Source organism: Protopterus annectens, chromosome 2.part2, assembly GCF_019279795.1.
Source record: "Protopterus annectens isolate FY-2018-M chromosome 2.part2, PAN1.0, whole genome shotgun sequence".
Lineage (NCBI taxonomy): Eukaryota > Metazoa > Chordata > Ceratodontiformes > Protopteridae > Protopterus > Protopterus annectens.
Genome location: NC_056730.1, coordinates 950,859,523 through 950,882,427, shown reverse-complemented (window position 1 = coordinate 950,882,427; position 22,905 = coordinate 950,859,523). Strand labels below are relative to the sequence as shown.

General features: G+C 43.1%; 1 protein-coding gene across 1 annotated transcript in view; it reads left to right on the top strand.

The window, feature by feature from the left end:
- Window positions 1-22,905, top strand: part of WDR36 (WD repeat domain 36) — a 1,582,076-nt gene that overhangs the window by 1,379,307 nt on the left and 179,864 nt on the right. Inside the window, exon 21 of the mRNA XM_044064266.1 lies at window positions 17,363-17,444. Within this exon, the coding sequence (XP_043920201.1) occupies window positions 17,363-17,444 (82 nt within the window). The remainder of the gene's footprint in view (window positions 1-17,362; window positions 17,445-22,905) is intronic.

Sequence of the window (22,905 nt, the reverse complement as noted above, 5' to 3'; positions counted from 1 at the left end):
TCCGTCGCAAGTGTCTTTAAAGAATGGCAAAAGAGAGCATCCCTGTTTGATGCACAGTGCAAAAAGAATCTCGTAGATATTCAAGGGCTGCCCTTAAGGTCATTTGTACACTGCTGTCAGAAAATGTAGAAACTTTTCTTGAAATCAATCACCTTTATTACAACAAAAAAGTAACAGAAGGAAAGCCTGTGATGAGTCTTTTATGCATCAAATCTCATAAATGACTAGGGAGAACCTCTCCTAACACAAATCATTTGACTGTCTCTTGGGTGTAAAGCTGTCCTGGTCAAGATGCAATGTACTGTAGTGGCCTGATTGTTATGGTCTCTGAAGACCACGATGCTTTGCCAGAGATGGCCTGCACCTGTCGCCCTTGGGATTCTGGACACTGGATAAGGCTCTTGCCACCCCTATAGTGCCTTTTTTAGGCAAGGTTCAAATGACAAATTCACCGCCGTAACAGGTACAAGCAAGCAAAATCTGTGGGTAATGCTACTCAAAGCTACAAGTCTAAACCTCAAAATGCATTCACTCGAGGCAGTCCTTAAAATGGAGAACATCGACATCTGTGCAGTGACAGAGACCTGGTTCAAAGCTACAGAGAGCACCCCTGCATTACCAGGCTATAATTCATACCACACCTTTCAGCCACCTAGCCTGGACTGAAACACTAAAGGTGGAGGCGTATCCATATTCATTAAGGATATCCACACCTCCAGGCTAGTTGCTCAGCATAATGCATCCGAAATTATCCAAGTGCAACTAACTCTGGGCAAGACAGCAATCGAAATTGTAACTTGCTACAGATCCCCCACCATGCCCCAGGATTCTCACTCCTCATTTCTTGATACACTGGAAAATATTAGGGTACAACCCAACACCCTACTAATGGGCGATTTCAACTACCCCACCATTAACTGGGAAAACTACTCATGTACCAACTCTCTTGCTCAACATTTTCTGGAATTCATAAATTCCAACGCCTTGGATTAACTTATCCACACCCCTACCAGGGGCAGCAGTATCGTAGACCTGGTCATTACCAACATGGGCGACCAGTGTTCCACACCAGAGGTCAGTTCCTCGTTGGTCAGATCCAATCACAAGCTAATCACCCTAGACATCCACATCATGCCCCCACCCCCATTAGGGAAACCACCGTAAAAAATTTCTCCAAAGCCAACTTCACACTTCTTAAGACAGAAGTGGCAAACTTCACAACATCCATGCAAACAGACAATAGAGGTATGACTGCTGAATCATACACAAATGCACTTTGTAAGCACTTACACGAGTGCATGGATCGTGCTATCCCTAACAAAACCAAAATGCTATCCTCCAAAAAAAGGAAGCCAATCTAGTGGTCCCCTGCCATAAACAAACTCTACAGCAGAAGAAAGAGACTGTTGCAAAAAAGAGTAAAATCCCATGATTGGAGGAACTCCCTGGTCAGCCTCAGTAAGAAGCTGAGATCCCTCATAAAATCCTCCAAAGCTAGTTACGAAAACAAAATTGCCACTGATTCTAAAGACAACCACAAAGCATTCTATAGCTATGTCAAGAATCTCAATGGCAACACTCAGATCTGCTCTGAGTTACAGCACAATGGCACTAAATATACAGAGCCAAATGATATTGCCAACATCCTGGCAGATAGGTTCAGTGCTAACTTTACCCCTCTCTCACCCCCTAAAGGGCCCATCTCTATACTGGAAGAATGCAAAGTTCCTGTAATCACAGCTGCACAGGTAAAAAACACACTCTCCAAAGCCAAGAACACAGCATCCATGGGACCTGACAACATCCCAGACTGCATTCTACACAAACTACAGAATGAACTGGCACCCCACCTAAGTACCATGTTCAATCATAGCCTCACCTCAGGCTTTGTGCCCACTGAATGGCTCACAGTGAAGGTTATCCCACTCCACAAAGGGGGAGCCACAGCAGACCCTGGGAACTACCGTCCCACTAGCTTAATGAGTCTGGTCTGCAAGGCCATGGAACTTGTAAACAAAGACACTGGTAATCTCTAAACTCTGGACCCCACCCAGTTCGGGTTTGTAAAAGGCAGATCATGTCACCTAAACCTGATAGACTTCTTTGAAACAGTTACCAAAGCTGTAGACAAGGGTAAGGTGGTTCACACAGCCTATCTAGATCTCGCCAAGGCTTCTGACGCCATCCCCCACTCTAGAATTATAGACAAACTCAGTAAACTAGGTATAAATCCCTATGTCACCAGATGGGATGCCAGCTTGGCTCACTGACAGAATCCACACTGTGAAAGTAGCAGACTCCAAATCTGACTTCAGACCAGTGACAAGTGGAGTACCACAGAGTTCAGTCCTGGGTCCTCTCCTGTTTGGTATCTACTTTTCTGAAGTACAGGGTAACACAGAAGGTCTTTGGCTAACAAAGTTCGCAGATGACTGCAAACTAAGAGCCGTAATCGAAACTCCTAATGATGTGGACATCCTACAAAAGGGCCTCACTGAGACAGATGCCTGGTGTCAAAGCCATGGCCTCAAGCTCACTGCCAGAAAGTGCATGGTCATCCCCTTTGGTAAAAACTATGTACCTATGAGCTACGACACCGAAAGTGTGATGAGACCTTGGGACACAGGTGGGACAGTAGTCTCTCCTTTGATAATCACATCACCACAGTAGTCAGGAAATCCTTCTACATGGCACACCTCATCACAAAGGGTTTCTCATCCAGGAAAAAAGAGGTCATTGTTCCCCTCTACTCGTCACTCATTAGACCCATTATAGAGTACAACGCCCCTTTTGGTATGTACTTCGCAAGACATCTACAGTAACTGGAAAGGCTGCAGAAAAACCTCACAAAGAGGATTGACGACCTCAAACAGATGCTCTATGCAGACCGTCGGATCTTGCCTACTCAGAGGCGATCTCTGCCTAACATACAAAGCTATGTCAAACCCAGAGCTGTTGGACATGCTTCACTTAAAGAAATCCCAATCCCTCCAAGCTACACGCTCTAGGGACCTAAACCTTGTCACCACAATAAACAGAACATGCTGGAGGGATAGATTCCTGTCCCAGAGACTTCTCATATTCTGGAACAAACTGCCTATCTATATCAAACAAAGCTCCTCATTAGCACTCTTCAAGAAAAATCTTGATGATTGGATGGGAAATAGGAAATTCACCCCGGGGATCACCTCTGGGGCGCTGCTCGACAGGGGCACAGGAAAATAATTTTCTTGGGTGGCGAAAGCCAGGGTACCTTTTTGGCTAGGCTTATATAAGCCCTAGGGCCAATAGCCTAGTACCTACCTATGAAGACAGCTGCAGGGTCACAGTTTCAGTCCTGATCTGTTATCACGGTGTTGAGTATGTGCATTTTTCTTTGTCTGTGTGTATTTATTTCTCAGCAGTCTGCTATAACCCCCCCCCCAAAAAAAAAGTGTTGATCCATTTGCTAATAGGTAACCAGTCAATTACCCAGTTGACAGATAGATAAATGTAAATTAAATGTAAGTTTCTGATCCTGCCTGCCGGACAAGATGCAGAGATTTTACAGTCCATATTTAGAGTAGAAATGCATGGTAATTAGAATAGTTCAGAAGATTCTTGCCAAGTTTTAAAAATCATTGCCACAAGTACTGTAGCCAGTAAAGAGAAGAGAGCTGTAAGCATAAAGTAAAGTGGTGGTAATGCATCTCGGGCAGCACTAATAAGTCTTGGGGAGGCATCTGTATACTTCAGGAGAAAGGCTGCTAGGTTCAACTGCCTCGGCCACTTTTATTTATTTTTTAATGCTGGATTTTGTTGTAATAATCCAGTAAGATCCACAGGAAAATCTTTTTTTTCCTTCTTAGTCGGGAAACATTTGCCTGATTTGAGAAGGATTCCAGAAGCTTTTTACTAGTGTGTCTGAGGAGGCACTTCAGCCAGTTAATGGTCAGACAGATGCAGGATCCCAGTGGAGAAAAAAGTACCATTAAAGGAATACTGTAATGAATGCATCCCTTCTTCCAAAATCTAAATTTTCCCCATTCTGGCCAGTTATTTTTAATTACTGTGCTTTGAAATCATTGTTGGCGCTTAACAAATTTTTCAGATGCCAGTAAAATATTAAGTGCAAGTGGTTCCCGTGCCTAAATTGTAGTAGAGGGAGAATCAGGATTTTATGTTAAATTTTATCATGCACCATAAGAAGGATTTACAGACTTTGGAGGTACTTAAGAATGTGGGTTGAACCAGTGGGTCTATATTAAATCAGCGAACGCTTAAAATAGCGAACACTGATTTATCGACCCTTTAAAAGTGAAAGCTTGAAATCCTGAAGACCTGGAACAGCGATCCCCCCCCCCCCTCCCCAGGGAAAAAAATCGCTGGGCCATTTTCGGGACTTTGGCATTTCGTCCACTGTGTTGCGATCCCGGAGTTGGTATATTTAAGTAGGGGGTGGGGGCACAGCCCCCCTCATATTGGGGGATGTGGGGTGAAGCCCCTCACTTTATTTAGTGTTTTGAAGGGGTTTTTTTTCCTGTGGAACAGCAATTTATTTTCCCTGGGGGAAAAATTTGCTGTTCGTGTGTTCGGGATTTTAAGCTTTTGCTTTTAAAGGGTCGCTAAATCCAGCGTTCGCTGATTATTATAGACCTGAACCAGGATAGCCATACAACAATAAATGAGATGCACTTACTGCTAGCTACCTGATGAAGAGTAGTAAATTTTTGAACTAACGCATCCACGTGTAAAAGGATAATTAATTTCTAAATTGGAATAAAATTTTCCATTTGTATCAACATTAAGGGCCCTCCTTGATACATTGTCTTTGATTTGCTTCATTAATTTCTCCATTAGTCACAAAATTCAAGATGCCCCCTTCTTTTGAAGATGTACATGCAGCTACTATAATACACATCTTGACACTGAGTAACAAATAAATATGTGCACCTATACTTCACGTTTGCCAATTACTTTTTGGCTGCTTGGCTGGGTGTGAGTAATACAGAATTTTCCCACAGATGGTGTGGTGTGATCATGAAGGTGAGGCATTACCCATGCACAGTAGTGGATTGTTAGCAATGACATTATTTAAGAAGAAAAGTTTTTGTTCTGAGAAATAATATAATTGTATGAAAAGACTGCTTTAGTGCCCTTTTGCCAGCTTCTGGTAGTCTGGGACATCCAAGATGTACACTGCGCATGGTCTGTGGCTGCAGTTTATTTTTATTTATTTATTTTTTTACCTCTACTGTGGAGTCTTTTGTAGAAAGTCTAAATGGTGTGTGTAACTTGCAGATGTTTACCTTACACTTTTGGTTGTTTCTTCCTAAAATTTGTTGTTTTCTGGCATGTCATTGAGGAATAAAATCACTAAATAATGAAAGATTTCTGTTTTGGGAAGTAAGAGAATGAGATGCCATGGAGGTGTTTGTGGAGGCACTCTAAGCATAGAAATCATGAGTTTTTTTTCTGCATTGCCTTATACTGTTGAATACTTAATGGAGCAGCTTACATACAAGAGAATTTTTTAAATTTTTTTTTAAACATTTTAAATTGCCCACTAGCTATGTGAAGAAAGTAAATTAACCAGACTAGTTCCTGTGGAGAACATTTGATCTGATGTTAATCTTCATTCATTCCTTACTTATTGGGTGTTGGTTCCATCCTCTGAACTAACTCGCACCAGACAAAAAAAAACTCATGAGCTAAGTCTTACTCACAGTGCCCCCCTCTATATTACCACAGATTTCGTTTGCCATGTACGAATCAAGACGTGTCAAGCCAGCTCGCAGCTAAGTCCTTTAAAGTTTTTCAAAACTTGTCTCTAGTTAAACTTTGTTTTTGGTTGTTTCTGTATACCTTCTTAGCCTTTTGTTAGTCGCACACTTTTTTGCTGATCTGTGTTAGTGTCCCTCTCTTTCTTCCTTCCTTTTTACCTAGTTAGGTAGTCTTTGTACCATTGCTGGGCCTTCCTTACCTCCAAGGTATTTCCCATTACCATTGTTGCCATTTCCCTTTCCCCTCCTCTTTTGTAACAAAAAAAAAAAAAACCCTCCTTTCTTCTACCTTGTTGTTGAAAGTGTGTTTTATTTTGCGTTTGATGTATTTTTGGTTGAATTGTATACTTTTTTTGTGCCAGTATTTCTGAGAAAAAGGGTACAACTGGGTTTGAGCTGTGATCAGTGCGACAGGAAGATGCCTAATGTGGACAGCAATACATCCTGTGTCTACTGTCTCGGGGTGCCACACCTATCTATGAAACCCCCTTGTGAGATTTGGAAAACTTTTTGCTTCCTCACACTGGTGGAACGTAAAACTAAGCTCATGTTAAAAGGTCGCCTTAAATCTCCTTTCGTGGTGGCTATCTGAGATGGAGGATTCATCCCTCCAAAGAAAGAGCATAAAAAGAGGAGCAAATCCATACCCTCCTCTCTTCACACGAGTGAATCTAAATTGTCGGAACTGGAAGCAAAAATCTCTAAATTGGCACCAACATCCTCTGCATCAGGCCTTCAAACCCCCTCCACGGTGCCATGTTCTGTTCCGGCACCTCAGCAGCCAACTACGGTGCCACCCTCAGCACCTATGCCTCAGACCTCAGCACCAATTCAGACAGCATTACTGACTTCCCCTTTGGCACCACAGTTAGTCATCCCAATACTGGTCACTACCCCACTACCACCTGTACTTCATGTTGGTCCTTTTAAGCTTGGTGCCAAAAGGTGAAATAACCCCTCGGACCCAATATTCCCTTTCAGTGGATCATGGTGGTGCATGCTGACTGGTTTGTCTAATGAGTGTGCACATTTTTCATAGGGTCATAGGTTAAGTACTAAGCTAGCTGCCCTGACAGGCCATTTTAAGCCTAGCCAGTTTCCCTTTTGGTGCTTGAATTAACCTATCCCATTTGGAGTTAGCTTAGTCTACTCATCCTGTGGTCAGTAATTGTATGTCACTCCTCATGCAAATAACTGGGCTCATACCATAGGTAATTTGAGGGGGACCCACATATGGGATAAAGCATTTGGGAGCTACATCTGTCCAGTAGTAGTACAGGGGGCAGTCTTGGAGTAAATTTTCTATTCCATTACATAGATCTAAGTTGCACTTGAAATGGACAGACACTAACTTTGTTTTATGCTGATGGGGAGCCTGTTCCACAGTAGAGGTATCCCCTACATGGTATGCCTGTCCCTACAAACCATTCTGTTGATGTTGTAGAAGAGGATTGGATCCCATAGACAGACATTAGATGTGCAGTAAATTCATTAGTAATGGGTCAGAGGATGCCTTGTATGCCAGACATACATCACTTGCTAGCAGTCTGTAGGATACAGAGTGTGATGGTGCTTTCAGTTGATCCTTCTAGGATATGTTGTTTAGGCCTTGTATCCTTTTAGCAAAGTATCTCCATGGGCATTCCAGTTGCATGTGTCTGGACAGATACATGCCAAATGGAGCATGATATTCCATGATTGGTTTAATGAGGGCTGAGTAAAGGTGGACAGTGTCATCCCTAGATGTAGACACAATCTCTTTGTTTATAAGCAGTGCAGTTTGGAAATACTTTTTTTACAATAACACACATATGTTGGTCAAATGTTAGGTCACAATCCACAAGTTCACAAATCCCAAGCAAATTGTCAGTGAGGTAGTTCCATGGGGTAGATGACTTCCCAAAGGATACAATGAGGCATTTTTTGGCATTTAGTTTCAGACCATGATTTTTACTATATTGTTACTTTTATAGTGGAGCGTTTCTCCCTGGATTCCACTGAAAATGGAACTTCCCAGCTGAGATTTGTCTCGCTGATAAATGTAATAAGTTAATGAAAAAAAATATAGTGGAACTTTTTGCTGAATGGTCTGTTCAGAAGGCAAGATTTTTATGGAAAGGGGATGCATTGTTGGTGCCTTTCTGAGTTTAGGGCTCACCAGTCCTTATTGGATGTTCTTATCTCCTGGTGACCAGCTTCGCATTCTTCCAAAGGTAAAAACTAAATGAAAACTCCAGCCAAGCTAGAACTTTCACTGTGTGACCTCTCAAACAGTCGGGTATTTCAGCTATATGGCAATTCTGAAAGCACGACTTATTTCTTTTTAAGTCGTTTCAGTGGACAATTTCAGGCCAGTAAAGCCAAACCCCACTAGCTGTGGATATACATATTTTGCCCTTATGACCTCATCAGCACAGCACAAGCAGTGTGTTTGACTAAGCATAAGAAACACAGAGCTGTTACAGGCAGCTGATGTCCATTACCAGTAGGGTGACTGCAAAATATACCAAATAACAAATTAAAACAGAGTGAGAAGGTCACACAGAAAAAACAATCTGTTTGAAAGCCCATAAGTCATGGGCTTTCAGAATTGCCATATAGCTGAAGCACCTGATGTTCTTAAGGGTCATTTGCATATATCCCATGTGCCTCTGATACAAGAGGTTTGAGAGGTCACTCAATGGAAGTTCTAGCTTGGCTGGAGTTTTCATTTAGTTTTTACTGATTTTTTTTCTGTGTGACGTCCTTCCAAAGGTAGGAAGAAGCCTTGTGTGATTTAAATACAGAATCTGAACTTGGTGTCTTTTCTGAATTCTAGATCAATTGTCATTTCTTAGAGCCCTTTAGTCTAGTCCTGTTCTTCCTGTACATACCAGTCTTTTGGATCATGGGGGGATTAGGGCAGTGTCCTCAGATTAACTCCCACTAAGGAAGCTGTCCTGTTGATAGAAGGATCCCTCTTTTATTGTTTTTTCTTTCCCTTTTTCTCTTCATTTTTGACTTCCTAGAAGAGCAGGGGTGCTTTTCCATGCTGTCATCATCTGCAAGTAGATAATGGAGGCTGATCTCCCTTTTTTGAAAGAGAAATGCTCCCTCCCTTTTTCTCCTGTAGGTGTGAAACAGTGACACTGTTATTGATCTTTCACTTTCTTGAGGAAGCTTTATCATTAGATCACCGTTCCCCTCGGAGTCCTTTTGATGCAACTGTTTTCATTCCTGTAGACCATGGAGTTCCCCCAGAATCAGCTTGAAGCCTTAACCAGATTAGAGATGTCCAACTATTTTTCCACTGGTGATCACTTGTATTCCCTAGTAATAGTTATTAGGTTCTTTTGGAGAACTACCTGACTCAGGCATGAACCATCTTATGTGAATAAGAATGTTTCTTCCCATGCTGAAGAGGACAACATGATTAACCTTTGTTGAAGTGTGGCAGCAAGTCAGAATGTTGGGCCCGGGCTTCTTGGGGCACTTATGCTTTTATTCCATGCTTTGGTGGTCTTGCTTCAGTAACAACTGACCTAATCAGAAGAACACTCATGGATTTGACCTTCCCATAGTTAGGCTTATCATTACTAACAGCACTAGGGAGGCCTGAGTTCATCAGAATTTATTATCGGAAGTGAATACTTCCTTCCTCCATGTGTAATTCTACCCTTATGTTCCGGGATTTGCTTGGATGTGTAAGCCCATGATGTTGTTTGCTCTGTTCAGCTGTTACTCCTTTTTAAGCGCAGCTAGCGAATTGCCTCTGTCCTTTTGAATTTGCACTTCTTTTTTGGATTGAACGTCCCAGTCCTGGAAACAGTTCCATTTGAGAGAGGCTTCAGCACATGGCTGTTTCTGGTGGAAAGGTATTGTTTACTTCCTTTGATTTGCTTCTGCAGGTACACTGGGACTCCTGGATGCCTGAAGCTGAGTCTTACTTTTACCATACTGACTTTGCTCTGCATCTGGCAGGGCTGAACCTCAGCTGTGCCTTTTCATGTAGGTCCTTTTTGAGAGAAAGTGACCTTCTCTTCCCTTCTGGAGGCCCTTCCCCTTAATTGAGCTCTAATGTCTGGTTTTACAAGCATGTCTGTGTCCCACTGAATTCTTGCTCAGTGGCCTGGGAATTTTTCCATTACGCGTGATCTACTTTCTCTAGGTACCCCTTTGTATGGACCTTGGAGTTCTGTCTTTTCTGGGTTGGGTTCTTCTATTTTTGATTATTTTCTGAGTTGGGAGGCAAGATGGAGAATTTAGACCATTCATTCTGTTAAAGTACAGGGTCTGCTTTTCGTCTGCCCCAGACAGAGGGTTTGCCCAATGACCTTATCTGCAGCCTAGCTGAATCTTGTTTTGGGTAACTGCCTTCAGAATTTGCTTGTTCTGAATGCAGCAGGTTTGGCAGTCACAACAGTAGCTTACTTTTCCTCCTTTGCCTGTGGTCGTGGAGTCAGGCCTGCTAGCTAAGTGTGCCCGAGCTTCCACCTCATTCTGAGAGCAGGAGTCATTCTGCAGTTCCCACTTCCAAAATGAGTTGAATTCCAAGCAGCCCAGCTAATCACTGGAGTCATCATGGGGGGTTCTCACTTAGCAAGACCCTCTGTGAAAGGTCAGGGATTTCCTCCCTTTATCTTTTGTGGGTTGACATTTGAAGTGACCTTGGATTTTGGATTTCTCTCTAAGCCTGGAAAATATATATTTTGTATACTTCTTATTAGCGATAGAAATGCCTGAGTTTCATTTTTTTCTCTATTTTTACAAGTATATGTTTATAAGCATAGGAGGCAATGAACTTTAAGTAATCACAATGTGATTTCACAGTCTGAATCATTATGAGCACGCAAGCATCCCCGAGTGTGGACATTTTCAGAAAATAGATGTATTCTAACAGGTAAAGAGAATAAACCCATTATTTGGATCCACCAGTGGAAGATCTTCTTAGATTGCCTGATATGGTAAGAATTTCTCTTATTTTTTTGAGTATCGTATACAGAGGCCATAATGTAGAAGAACTCGGGCCACTCCTGGGAGTCGTCCTGCAATAAAACAGTTAAAAGCAGAAAAGCTACTGGCACATTCTCAGTTTCCACTTGTTAAAAGATAATACAGACTGTTGCACCAAAGAAAAACAAATTGTGGGTTTTCCTCCGTCTGTTTTTGGTCTCAAGTTGATAAATGGGAGACCATTGAATTTTGTGCCCAACTGTGCCATCCGTACAGTGAGGTACTTTCCTATGGAGTTGAGAGCACATCAGTCAGATTATTGGCTCTTTATCCCTGTCCAAAACCACAGAATTCGACCTCCTGGTTAAGGATTCCACAATGTGCTGCTTTCTTTGAGTATCGTGAAGTCTTTTTTAATGTATTCCTAAAGAGTGGTTTTACTTTTTAGGACTTTATCCAGGAGTAGGAGCCAGCATGGAGGACCCTCAGTATTAATCTTAACCAGGTAAGTTCTTACCTTATCCAGCTGGTCTGTGAACAGTAAGTTTTCTTCGCGTTTCACTGTTGCAGTCATCACACTTGGGTTATCCTGCCAGGGGTAGCCCTCAGTCGCTCCGAATACCAGAGGCTTAGTATTTCTGCATCGGTTGCTGTCGCTCCAGGACTGACGTCAAGTTGTCAGTGATATAAAATCAGGCAGCCAACGCCATTACATCAGTCTTTCTTGCTGAGGAGCCCAAAGCAGAAGGAGTTTGCACGAGTGCCGGTCGGCCACTACCTGAGTTTTCATTTCAGAATTGAAGTTGAAGTCTTCTAAAGCTAAGTACCCCATTGGGGATCTTTTTTTCTTGCTCTAACCGATGTCAGAAAAAGTTAACAATTGTCTCGCCTGTGGAAAGCAGCTACCACCTGTTTAGGCCCAGACCACGATGCCCCTCTCTGTCAGTTTTGTGCTTTGTTCAATGCCAGAACTATACGTCGTCGGGCCCTTATTGCAGCAAAATATTTTTGCTCTTGATCTCCATATTCTGAAATGGCTTTGGTAAGCCATCCGACTACCGAGCTTCCAAAAAAACATAAGGATAAAGATAGAGACAGACCGCACAAGTCAAAAACTGCCAACACTTCCGGTAAGCTAGTTGCCAGTTCGCCAGTCTCTGATGCCCACTTCTGTGGATTCACAGGCTGCTACCAAGACCCGTTCGGAGTCCGGTATGCCGCAATACTCTTCTTTGACTAAGGATCCTGCAGATGTCTCTACCTTGGATGGGTCCAGAGCCGCTGAGCAGGCACTGGCTTCCGAGGAAGTTCTTTGCACTATTGATACTTGACACAACCCGACAACTTCTTTTGCTTCTTCAGTTCTTTCTAAAACTACTGAGTTTCTAAGGCCCAGAGTACGAACTGCGCCTAAAGAAACAATGACCCAAGCTCAAGCGCCTGCTTCCATGCCTCAATCTCAAATGCATAAAATGGCGGAATACCTTATCTTGCTTATTAGGGGAGGCCAGCCTACTCCTTCCAAAAGAGAGAGAGACTTGTCTCCAGCAGTTTTATCTGACCAGGAGTCTGATGACTCTGAGGTTTCTGAATATGAAAACATGCAACCCTTGTCTGCTTATGAGGATTCCGATGCAGAGGAATCCATTCCTTCTGCCTCTCCTCCAGAGGATTTTTCATTTGGTGAAACCCTACATACTTTAAGGGAGCATTTCCAGTGGGAGTGTCAGGACTATCCTCAGTCCAAAAAGAGACTCGGGGAATGATTTACCACAGCACAGACCTTTAGCCATTCCTCCTGTACTGGATGTTGTGGATGATGTTTTTATGGAATCCAGTTTAACTCCTTACACCCTTCCTCCTGCTCCCAGGAAGCCTAATAGTATTAGAGTCCCTCACTATTACAAATTTCTTTTCAAGAATCCTACTGTGGACCCAGAGGTCAACTCTCAAGGACCTAAAGGAATAAAAACAACCACAGCTAAGAATCCCATCCCCTCGGACAGGGATTTCTGAGCTTTAGACGGGGTAAAAAAGTATACACCTCTGCAACTCTTGCCATTAGAGCACCAAATTATCAGTTCCGCATGCTGAAATACCAGCAACATACTATGGAACTCCTTAAACAAAAAATATCTACCTTTCCGGCTTGTGCAGAAAATAAAGAATTACAGGAGTTTATGCATACTGCAAGCCAAGTTACTAGACACACCTTGCAATGTGGCTTTGACACCCTAGAAGCATCCTGCAGGGCAGCAGTCACAGGTTTTGTGCTTAAAAGATATGCTTAGCTTAAGGAACAGACCTTGCCAGACCACATCAAATCAAAACTATTGGGCACACCATTGAACAAAGACAATTTGTTTGGCACCAAGGCAGAAGAGGTCTCAAAAAGATGGAAGAAAAAGCTAAGTCTATGCAGACAGTTAGACTTCTTCCAGGTCCAACCTCCGAGGTTCAGTAGGCATTGCCCCTCCGAGCTCTGGTCTTTTCTTGCCCCCTCAAGACCAGCTCAGACAAGACCTAGGGGAAGCAGACCCCCCCAGACAGCAGTCCCAGGGAATGCAGAGATCTAAGCAATGGAGTTCCTCCACTTCAAAAACAGTGAGTGCTAAGCCACCCCATTATGGAAAGAACTCACAATGACTTTACACCTCCAACCCTTACCTCTGCTTAACCGCTTGTGCCCCTAGGAGGAAAACTCCTCTCCTCCCAAGCCAAAAACTGGGCCTCTGTTACCAACGACCAATGGGTTCTCAGCATAGTGTCCCAGGGATACAAATTTTATTTCCACACTCTACCTACCCCAAAAGGTTCCCAGATCTTCCTCCAAACCAGTGGGCAGAGGCACAAAACCAAGTCCATTCCCTGCTCTCCATGAGGGCAATACAGCCTGTTCCTGCAGACCAGATAGGCCAAGGTTTCTATTACAGGCTTTTCCTGGTATCTAGAAAAGAGGGCACCTGGCACCCAATCCTCGATCTATCGATTCTAAACACCTTCCTGGTGATATCAAAATTCAAAATGCTCACCCTCCAGCAGCTTCTTCTTATGCTCTCCAAGGATGCTTGGTTTGCCACCCTAGGCCTAAAAGAGGCCTATCTACACATCCCAAGCAGGGATTCCTGCAGGAAATATCTCTTTCTGAGCAGGATTTGTGCAATTTCAGTTCTCTGTGCCTCCCTTTGGCTTATCCACTGCTCCCAGAGTTTTCACAAAATGCTTGGCTCCAGCCATTGCTTTTTGCAGACAAGGAATATTCAAATTTACTCCTATGTAGAAGACTGCCTGACTCAGGTAGACAGGAAAAGCTGTTACAGCATCTGACCTTTGTAAAGCACCTACTGACCTTCCTGGAGTACACTATAAACGAAAAGAAATCCAAACTAGTACCCACTCAGAAAATTGTATTCCTGGGAGTAAGCCTGTACACAGCTTCCCAGATGGCATTCCTTACTCCAGAAAAACAAGCCTACCTGACAGGCTGCTTCTCTCAACTAGCCACCAGAACCCCGTTATCCGCAAGGACAATCCTGCAAGCTCTAGGGTTCATGGCATCCTGCATTCTACTCATTCCATATGCCAGACTGCATATGAGAAAACCTCAGTGGTACCTAAAAAGCTTTTGGTGTCAGCACTCTTAGGACCTGGAAACTGTCATACCTATGATACCCTAAGGAAAGATTTTCTTTGGTAGGCAGCAGAATGCAACCACAACAAGGGTCTTCCCTTCTCACAACCCCACGCCACCCAGACCCTAACTACAGACTCATCAGATTATGCCTGGGGTGCAAGCCTGGACGGCAGCTGCATTCAGGGCCATTGCAGCCCAAATCAGATACATCTGCACATCAACCAAAAAGGCTAGCTGTTCAGCATGCTTTGACAGCTTTCAGGCCCCTACTCTCCCCCGGAGCCTCTACTGATCAAAACAGACACCACCACAGTGATGTGGTACACCAACAAGCAGGGAGGAACTCACTCTCATCCCCTCTGCAGCCTCACCATGACCCTTTGGCACATGGCTTCAGCCATGAAAATTCACCTGCAAACACAATTCCTGCCAGACTTCCAAAAACTCCCTGCCAGACAATTTAAGCAGAAACCTCCCAGACCCACACAAGTGGCAGCTAGACCACGGCACCTTCAACCTTGTAACCCAGAAATGGGGCACCTCGAAGATGGACCTGTTTGCCTCCCAAAACAATCACCAACTCAGCAAATTCTGCACCAGGGAACCTCACAGCAAGGCCTGGAAAGTGGATGCCCTATCCTTCTAATGGGTAAACCTCTCAATCTATGCGTTTCCCCCTCTACCTCTACTTTCAAGGGTACTACTCAAAATAAGAGAGGAAAAACCAAGAGCAATCTTGATTGCCCCAGACTGGCCATGCCAACACTGGTTCCCACTGCTGTGCAGTCTGTCACCCCTGCCACCATGGCACCTACCTCCGATCCCAACTCTCTTGACCCAGCAGAACGGAAAATTCATGCTAACACAATTGCAGACCCTGAACCTGGCAGCCTGGCTTATTCCCTGACCTCTCCTCCAGTTGCCAGTCTAAGTAAGCAAGTAAGTCCTGGATATTATACGTGAGGCCAGACACCCCAGCACTAGAAAATGCTATGCTGACAAGTGGAAAAGGTATTGCACCTGGATCCAAGCTACAGGGGCTGAAACAGCACAGCCCCCCCCTACCTCTCATCCTGGATTACCTAGTAGACCTACTACACAGGGGCCTATCCCCTTCCATTAAAATCCATGCCTCTGCCCTCTCTGCTCATTACAGCACAGAGCCACCTCTCTCTTTTCAGCCTCTCATCAAACAGTTCCTAAGAGAGGCTAACAATTTAAGGCCACCCAGAAGAGCTCCTTCCCCAGCTTGGGACCTTAATTTTGTGTTGGAAAAGCTCACACTACCCCCCTTTTGAGCCTGCAGCTTCAGCAGAGTTAAAATTCCTCTCTTGGAAAACAGCCTTGCTTCTGGCCATCACTTCAGCTAGAAGAGTTTCAGAGCTACAAGCACTCATGGCAGTAGAGCCCTCCATCATTTTTCATGCTGACAGGTAATCCTCAGGACTAACCCAACCTTCATGCCTAAAGTGGTGTCCAGTGTGGCTCTCAACCAATCTGTTCATTTGCCCACATTTTCCCTAACCCACAAAACAAGGGGGAAAGGATTCTGCATTCTCTAGATGTGCACAGACAGCTCAGATTCTACCTGGCTAGGACTAAATCTTTTAGGAAAACTGACCAATTGCTACTCAGCTTTGCAGCAGGGGCAGAGGGCAAGGCCATATCTAAACAAACAGTCTCCAAATGGATAGCACACTGTATCCATGGCTGCTACAAATACCATGGGAAACTGCCCCCTAAGGGGGTCAGGAGACATTCCACCCGGGCAACCTCCACCTCTCCAGCTTTTCTCAGAGGGGTCCCTACCAGGGACATCCTGGAGGCTACAACATGGAGTTCTGTTCATACTTTCACCAAGCATTACCACTTGCCTATCTTCTCCAAATCCAGGGCAGGCTTTACATCCGCAGTCTTGCAGAGGATCCTAGCCAGCCCCCAGTCTTCTTGACTGCCTCCACCCTTTTCTTCAGCTTTGGGTATCAACCCAAGAGTGATGACTGCAACAGTGAAACACAAAGAACATAGTACAGTTGTGTACACTTACAATAAATTTAGATGTTCGAGTGTATTCACTGTTGCAGTCCTGGTTTCCCACCCTCCCATCCCCCTTGTCTCTCTCTCTCTCTCTTCCTCACTAATTACAGGGATTTTTGGTATTTACTTTGTACTGGTGGTGTTCTTCCACCATAACCTAGCTCCCTATTTGGGGGCTGCTGACATTTGGGGCAAGAAAAACTGATGTAATGGCATCGGCTGCCTGAGTTTATACCACTGACGACGTGATGTCAGCCCTGGAGCAACAGCAACCGACGCAGAAATACTAAGCCTTTGGTATTCGGACTGACTGAGGGCTACCCTGCCAGGATAACCCAAGTGTGATGACTGCAACAGTGAATACACTCGAACATCTACATTTATGGTAAGTGTGCACAACTGTACTGACAGGTCAGGGATGTCATTTCTCCATTGCCTTGTGGATGAGCTGTCCTTTCATCTGGCCTTTTTTGTTGAATTCCTAGTTGAGGCAATCAAGTATATACTTTGTCATTTTTGGGAAATGTGGATGGCAAATCTTTCTTCTAGTTACTGATTTTCATGACACTACTCCATGGCAAGAGGTGATGTATGACATCACAGCGTGAATAAAAATGGAAGCACATCAGTAAGTTCAGAAACTTGACAGAAAATGATATGTCAAATTCTAATTGATGCATAGGTTAAGCCCAACCACAGCACCCATCAAGGCAGTCATCTTCACCTAATACATTTAGAACATGTGTGTTATGTCCTCCCACTGCTGAAGACCTTGTTGATTATCATTTGATATGGTGAGTACTCATCTGCTTTTTATCATGATGTGCATAAAATAAACTGTGCTCTGCGTTTGTGTTCATATAGTATCTGCATAGTCTGTTTTATACCATTTCGCACATAAAACAGTCTGATATGCATTAAAGTGCATGTAATTTTATTGTCTGCAATTATAAAATGTGAAGTAATGACCTTTAACTTTATTTTTTAATGTTTTTAGTCAAAGGTGATGGCTCTTGGAATGTTGACACAGAAGTCCAAATTTTGCAGACAACTTCAAGATGATTTGAGCATCGATAACTGTAAGTTTCATGCTGGCAGAGTTGAATGCACTAACATTTGCAGATGACAGTTAAATACAACTGACTAGTAGTTTAAATTTTGATGAAACAGTATTTATATAGTATGCATATTTATGAAGTAGACAAGCTAAATATTTATTAGGATGCTGTAACATATAGTTCTCTGCAGTTCCTTTCAACTGCATGCACCCTTAACTTCTTAAGGAAAATACATTGCATGGTTTATTCCTCCAAAACCACTGAGCAGAGCCAGCCAGCACACACAGGCACTCAAAACTTAGGCTTTATTATAGTGTCTCTGTCTGTCTGTGTCTACATCTGTCTGTCTGTGTGTCTACATCTGTCTGCGTGTGTGTGCGCGCGTGCGCGTATACACCCGTATCTCTCTTGAGATATGCTACAGGAAAGACCCAGCCGGCCTAGAGTCTGTGTTGTGTAGTAGTATGTAGGCAAATGACCTACTAGGGTTTCAGCTACATGGTTTCTGAATACCCAGACCTTTTGGGGTACATTTAGACCAGTACAGCCAAGCCCCACTGACTGTAGACATGCCATGTTTCCGTCTTTTTCCTGAACTTCTCAATACAGAATAAGTGAATTTTTTGGCTCTATTCTAGAAACACAAGAGTTGAACTTAATCCTAGTCCTGCAGTTGACCATAACCCCAGGCCTAAACATTACCTTACCAAAACCCCTTTCTTTAATAGAACCACTGCATAAGATTCTCAAGACACACACACACCCATACCATCACACATATAAAACAGTAAAACTATCACCTTACCTAGGTCTTATTCTGACCTTAACCAGTAGACACTTAAACATACACCAATAACCCTGTATCCTTTCCTAACTCTTATTCTGACCCCAAACCATAAACACTTGCACATACTCCTACACCCATTGCTGAAGTTTCAGTGCATCCAAAAGCTTAAACTTAAGAAAAAAGCCCTTACTTTCACACAGCATAGCTCTCACACCACATAAACACTCGACAGCCCAACATTTGAAATCTCCTGCAGTTGACAAGTAGGAATACCAATAGCAAGTAAAGGCAACACACACTATTGATTACACTTGCATTCAGCAGAGTATATTACAGCTGTCTCTTTTCTTTGCATGTATGTGCGATTATTTATGTGTTACACACGTGTACACACATCTGTGTGTATGTGTATTTTGTATACATTCATATGTATGTGCCTTTGTATAGTATGTGCATATGTACATACACTTCAAGCACAAGGAAGCACTGGAGACAGTAGTTTTTATATTTACACAAATAAAAACTCTGTTTGCTTTCAGGCACTAGACAAAGCAGTACACTGCCCACTTGGCTTTCAGTTCATGAGAAAATCAGTACATGTTGTTACCCACCACCCGATACACTCCGGCCCACCAGCAAAAGGGCTGTCTGTAAAAGTTCCAGGCTGTAGGCTTCCTCCAGGCCCTGATTTCAGCTATTACAGGAGATTCCCCCAGGTGTAATCTGCAGCTAATCCCTGGACTGTTGCATTCCGTGCCTGCAGGCTTTTACATTGTTTCTACTTACCGTTTTCTGAGTCTTCATTTAAGGCTCTAATTTCTTAAATTTCTCTGATCAGGTACCCTTTTTAAGTGGCAGTAATGAGCAATTATCTAGGTAATAGAAATAAATTGAATGCTCTGACACAAAAGTTACTTTGACCTGCACTTAAAGGCACAATGCAAATTTACTGCATTCAACATTTTACAACTATCCTGTTCACAACAAAAAAAGTTTTGGATTTAGTATGAGGTTTTGGAAGACCTGAACAACCAGTTAGTATTCCAGTTTGCTAACCCATACCTGTGAGCTACTATGTATTGATTGGAAAGCTTGCTTGGTATTGCAAACTATCTGCTTATTCATAGCCATTGTGGAGGGGAATGACCAGTGGGTCTATATTATGACGTCGAAACATCGCAATATCGAACACCCAATGATCGACAAGTGTTCATCGAAACGCATTTGTGCAATTCGATGAATACTTACAGGGCAAAGATGTAGTTGGCCAACTACACAATGTTGCCCTTTCCTCCACTTAAGTGCAATCTTGGAGTTGGTGTATTTAGTTGGGGGGGGCATAGCCCCCCACATGGGTGGGTTTGTTTTAGGTTTAGTTCATTCCATTGTATTGTGGGGCAAGTGTTTGTTTGCCCTGTAAGTATTTATCGATTCACAGAAATGCGTTTCAATGAGTACTTGTCGATCTTTAGGTGTTCGATATTACGACATTTCAACATCGTAATATAGACCGTGATCAGTTACTAAGCTGAAACCACCTACCCAGCAAATAGTACTTCAGGGGTAGAAGGTCCACTTTTTTGAATGTCTTGACAGCAGCACTGCCCCTAAACCCACCTCTGTGGCATCTGTATGTAAGATAAATTCCTTAGTAAAATCAGAGTCTCTAATTCTGGTTCAGCACATACAAGTCTTAGATTCATAGGATGTTACTAGGGTGTTGGCCTGAGGGTCTTAACAAGCCTTGCCGTTAAATCCGAATATAATACTAAATGAGAGATATTGTCTCTGCCCAAGATTTTGTAGCAAGGGCTACCCATGTCCAGGAGAGTGGTAGTGGCAGTCCCCAGCAGAAATTTACAGTTTTCTATCCAGTCGTCCAGGTTGCGCTTAAGCAAGGTCATGGAGGTGCTCTGCTTGATATGTATGGAAGCCTGTTTCTGAGGAGTGGCAACCTCAGAGATTTATCGGTCTCTCCAGCAGGTCCTGTTTATGATGCAGGCTATATTGAGGTTCCTGGAACGGGTGACTCCAGTCCCATTTGACTTATGGTTGTGCAGCATTTCCATTAGATTTGGGTCAGAGATAGCCCTGTATGCCAGACGTAAGTCGCCTCTAAGTAGTCTGTACGCTACTGTGTACAGTGACAATGACTTCAGTCTGTCCGTATAAGACTTGTGCTGGAGACCCTGAATTTTCTTAGAAATTTCTGAGGTCTTTCAATTTGCTGCAGATGTCTGGTACAGTACATACCAAAGGGAGCATTATATTCAATAATAGGCCTGATGAGGGACAAGTACAGGGAAGTTGTAACCTCTTTTGCTGCTGGGGCGATCCCTTTGCTAATCAGGTGAGCGACGTAAAATGCCTTCCTCACCACAGTAGACACATGGTTCTGAAAGTTGAGGTCACATTCAACTTGTGTTCCAAGTCTTTTTAATTAATTAAATGCTATGTCTGTCCAAAAAAACACTGCACCTTGATAGGTCCTTTCAAGTTAGTAATCAGAGAATTAAGCTGACGCTTTGGTGTAATACCCAGCAAGTCCGAGAAAAGCCTCCACCATTCTTTAAGTAGATGGTTGTTCATGACCTGTGTGCTTTTTTGTTGTGATTTTGGCATTACCGTGCTGGTGGACGAAGATTGAATGCTCGAGCTTCAACTTACCAAAGTTCAGCTCGCTGATCAGATTTGCTGCATAATAAATCACTGTGAGTTGTGCTGAAAGTGATCCCCTTCTCGGGGGAATTTCCCCCTTTTTTGAGTTAGTGCAACCTTGGAGTTGGCATATATAAGTTTTTCTTGGTGGGGGGGGGGGGCTTGCCTCTCCTGCAGAATCACTTTTAAAAATGTTTTTTTTTCATGCAGGATTTTTTTAGCAAATGCAGTTTGGGGATACCGATCCTCTGTGCATTCGCTTTTGGCCACTTATAGTGGAAAGTGGTCTATTATAAGCTATTGCTTCTACCGTGCCCATTTTGCTTTTCTTATGGTATACAGTTAAAACTGCTTGTCTTGTAGATACACAGAGTACACTTTTGGTAAAATGAGATTTCCAGTCCTCTGAATGAAAGAAGATGTCATCCAGGCATTGACAGAACCTATTTCCACAGTTTATTCCCTTTTACAGAGCATGTAAATGAACAGAAAGAACTGAAAATATGTGTCATGACCACATTTTGGGGTATTTGTTATGTTTGTTGTATGAAAGTTTTCTGTATTCATTCCCTGGATCACCAGAAGAGTGTGATTTTAGGCTCTAAAGTCACTGAGATCTAAGTGCTTTCCCGGCAATCTCTAGTCATTTGATTTGACTAGAGACTGCCAGGTAAAACTAAATAAAGTAAAACATCCTTGAAGACAGCAGCAGTTTTCAGGATGGGGTTTTTCTTGCAGGTATGGATTTTTGATTCATTACTAAAAGGGAACAAAGATCATCTGTGGAGTGTGGCAAGACTAGATGCTGCCCACAGCAGAATGCACTTTTATTTATTTTTCTTTTCTTTATTTATTTCTGCTTTGGCTGAGGGTGCTTTTCCTTGTAGTAGCACGTTGAAGTACATTAGTGTGTTTTGACACCACTTTCACCCATCTTATGTGATCACCAAAAGTTACTATCCGTTTAGGTGAGGAAATCTGTGGATGAAAACCAAGGGCAGAGTGATCACATTAAAGTGATCTTTATTGAGGCTTAGAGGAAGGAGTATATCATACCTGACAGATTTCAGGTTGAAATACTTTACAGTGATCCTGGCATCCTTTCACTTTCATTACAAGATGACATCAGACTGGGCCGCAGAAGGTTGCTGTCTTTTGCAGGGAAGGTAGGAAAGTTGGGTATATGTGAAAATTAAGGACAGTTGTGTGCCCTGGTCTAAGGGCAGTGTGTGTGTCTGTGAACAGTAAACTGAAATTCTTTACTGAGGCTGTGTCATGTCTTCTCTTTCCTCATAGTCAAATATCAGAAGTATGCACAGAAAGTCATTATCTTATTTTAGGGAATGCAGGGTATATGTGAAAGCAGAGTACTATTGCGCAATTCATACAAAGCAATCAGTGATTTGGCTAGCGTGTTGGAGTGTGTGTGTGTGTGCGTGTGTATGTGTGTGTGTGTGTCCAAGAAGAGCTTCTTGAAATATGTATAGAAGAAGTGTGTTCAGCCTATGACTTATCATGGATACCGTGTGATACAGAAACTGCAGAGCAATGCAGGGTGGACAGGGATACAGTAGAGGAGATATGCAGCCTTTGCCACCCTCACCTGAAGCCCCAGGGAAATTGAGGAGAACCTATCAAGTGGAAACAAAGGTATGTGTAGCATTATGTATACAAGCCACAAGTGCTTTCTAGAGATCCACAGGGGATGCATTAGGGGGTATCACAGTCATCAGCTTCTAGACTCTTAAATCATATTCTAAATGCAGTGAAACACTATGCAAATTATCATATCTGTTTCCCACATACCCCAGAAGAGAGAGCAACAGCAATGCAACAATTCTGTGCCATAGCATAATTCCCTGAGGTTCTGGTGGCCATAGATTGCACATACACAGAAACACAAGTCCGACTCAGTGAAAATGAAGCCAGTACATCAACAGAAAAGGATACCACTCTTACCTCTCAGGTTGTCTGTAATGCCCAAGGGATCATCTACAATACATGTGGTAGTAACTCTGGCACTTTTCACTTCTTACA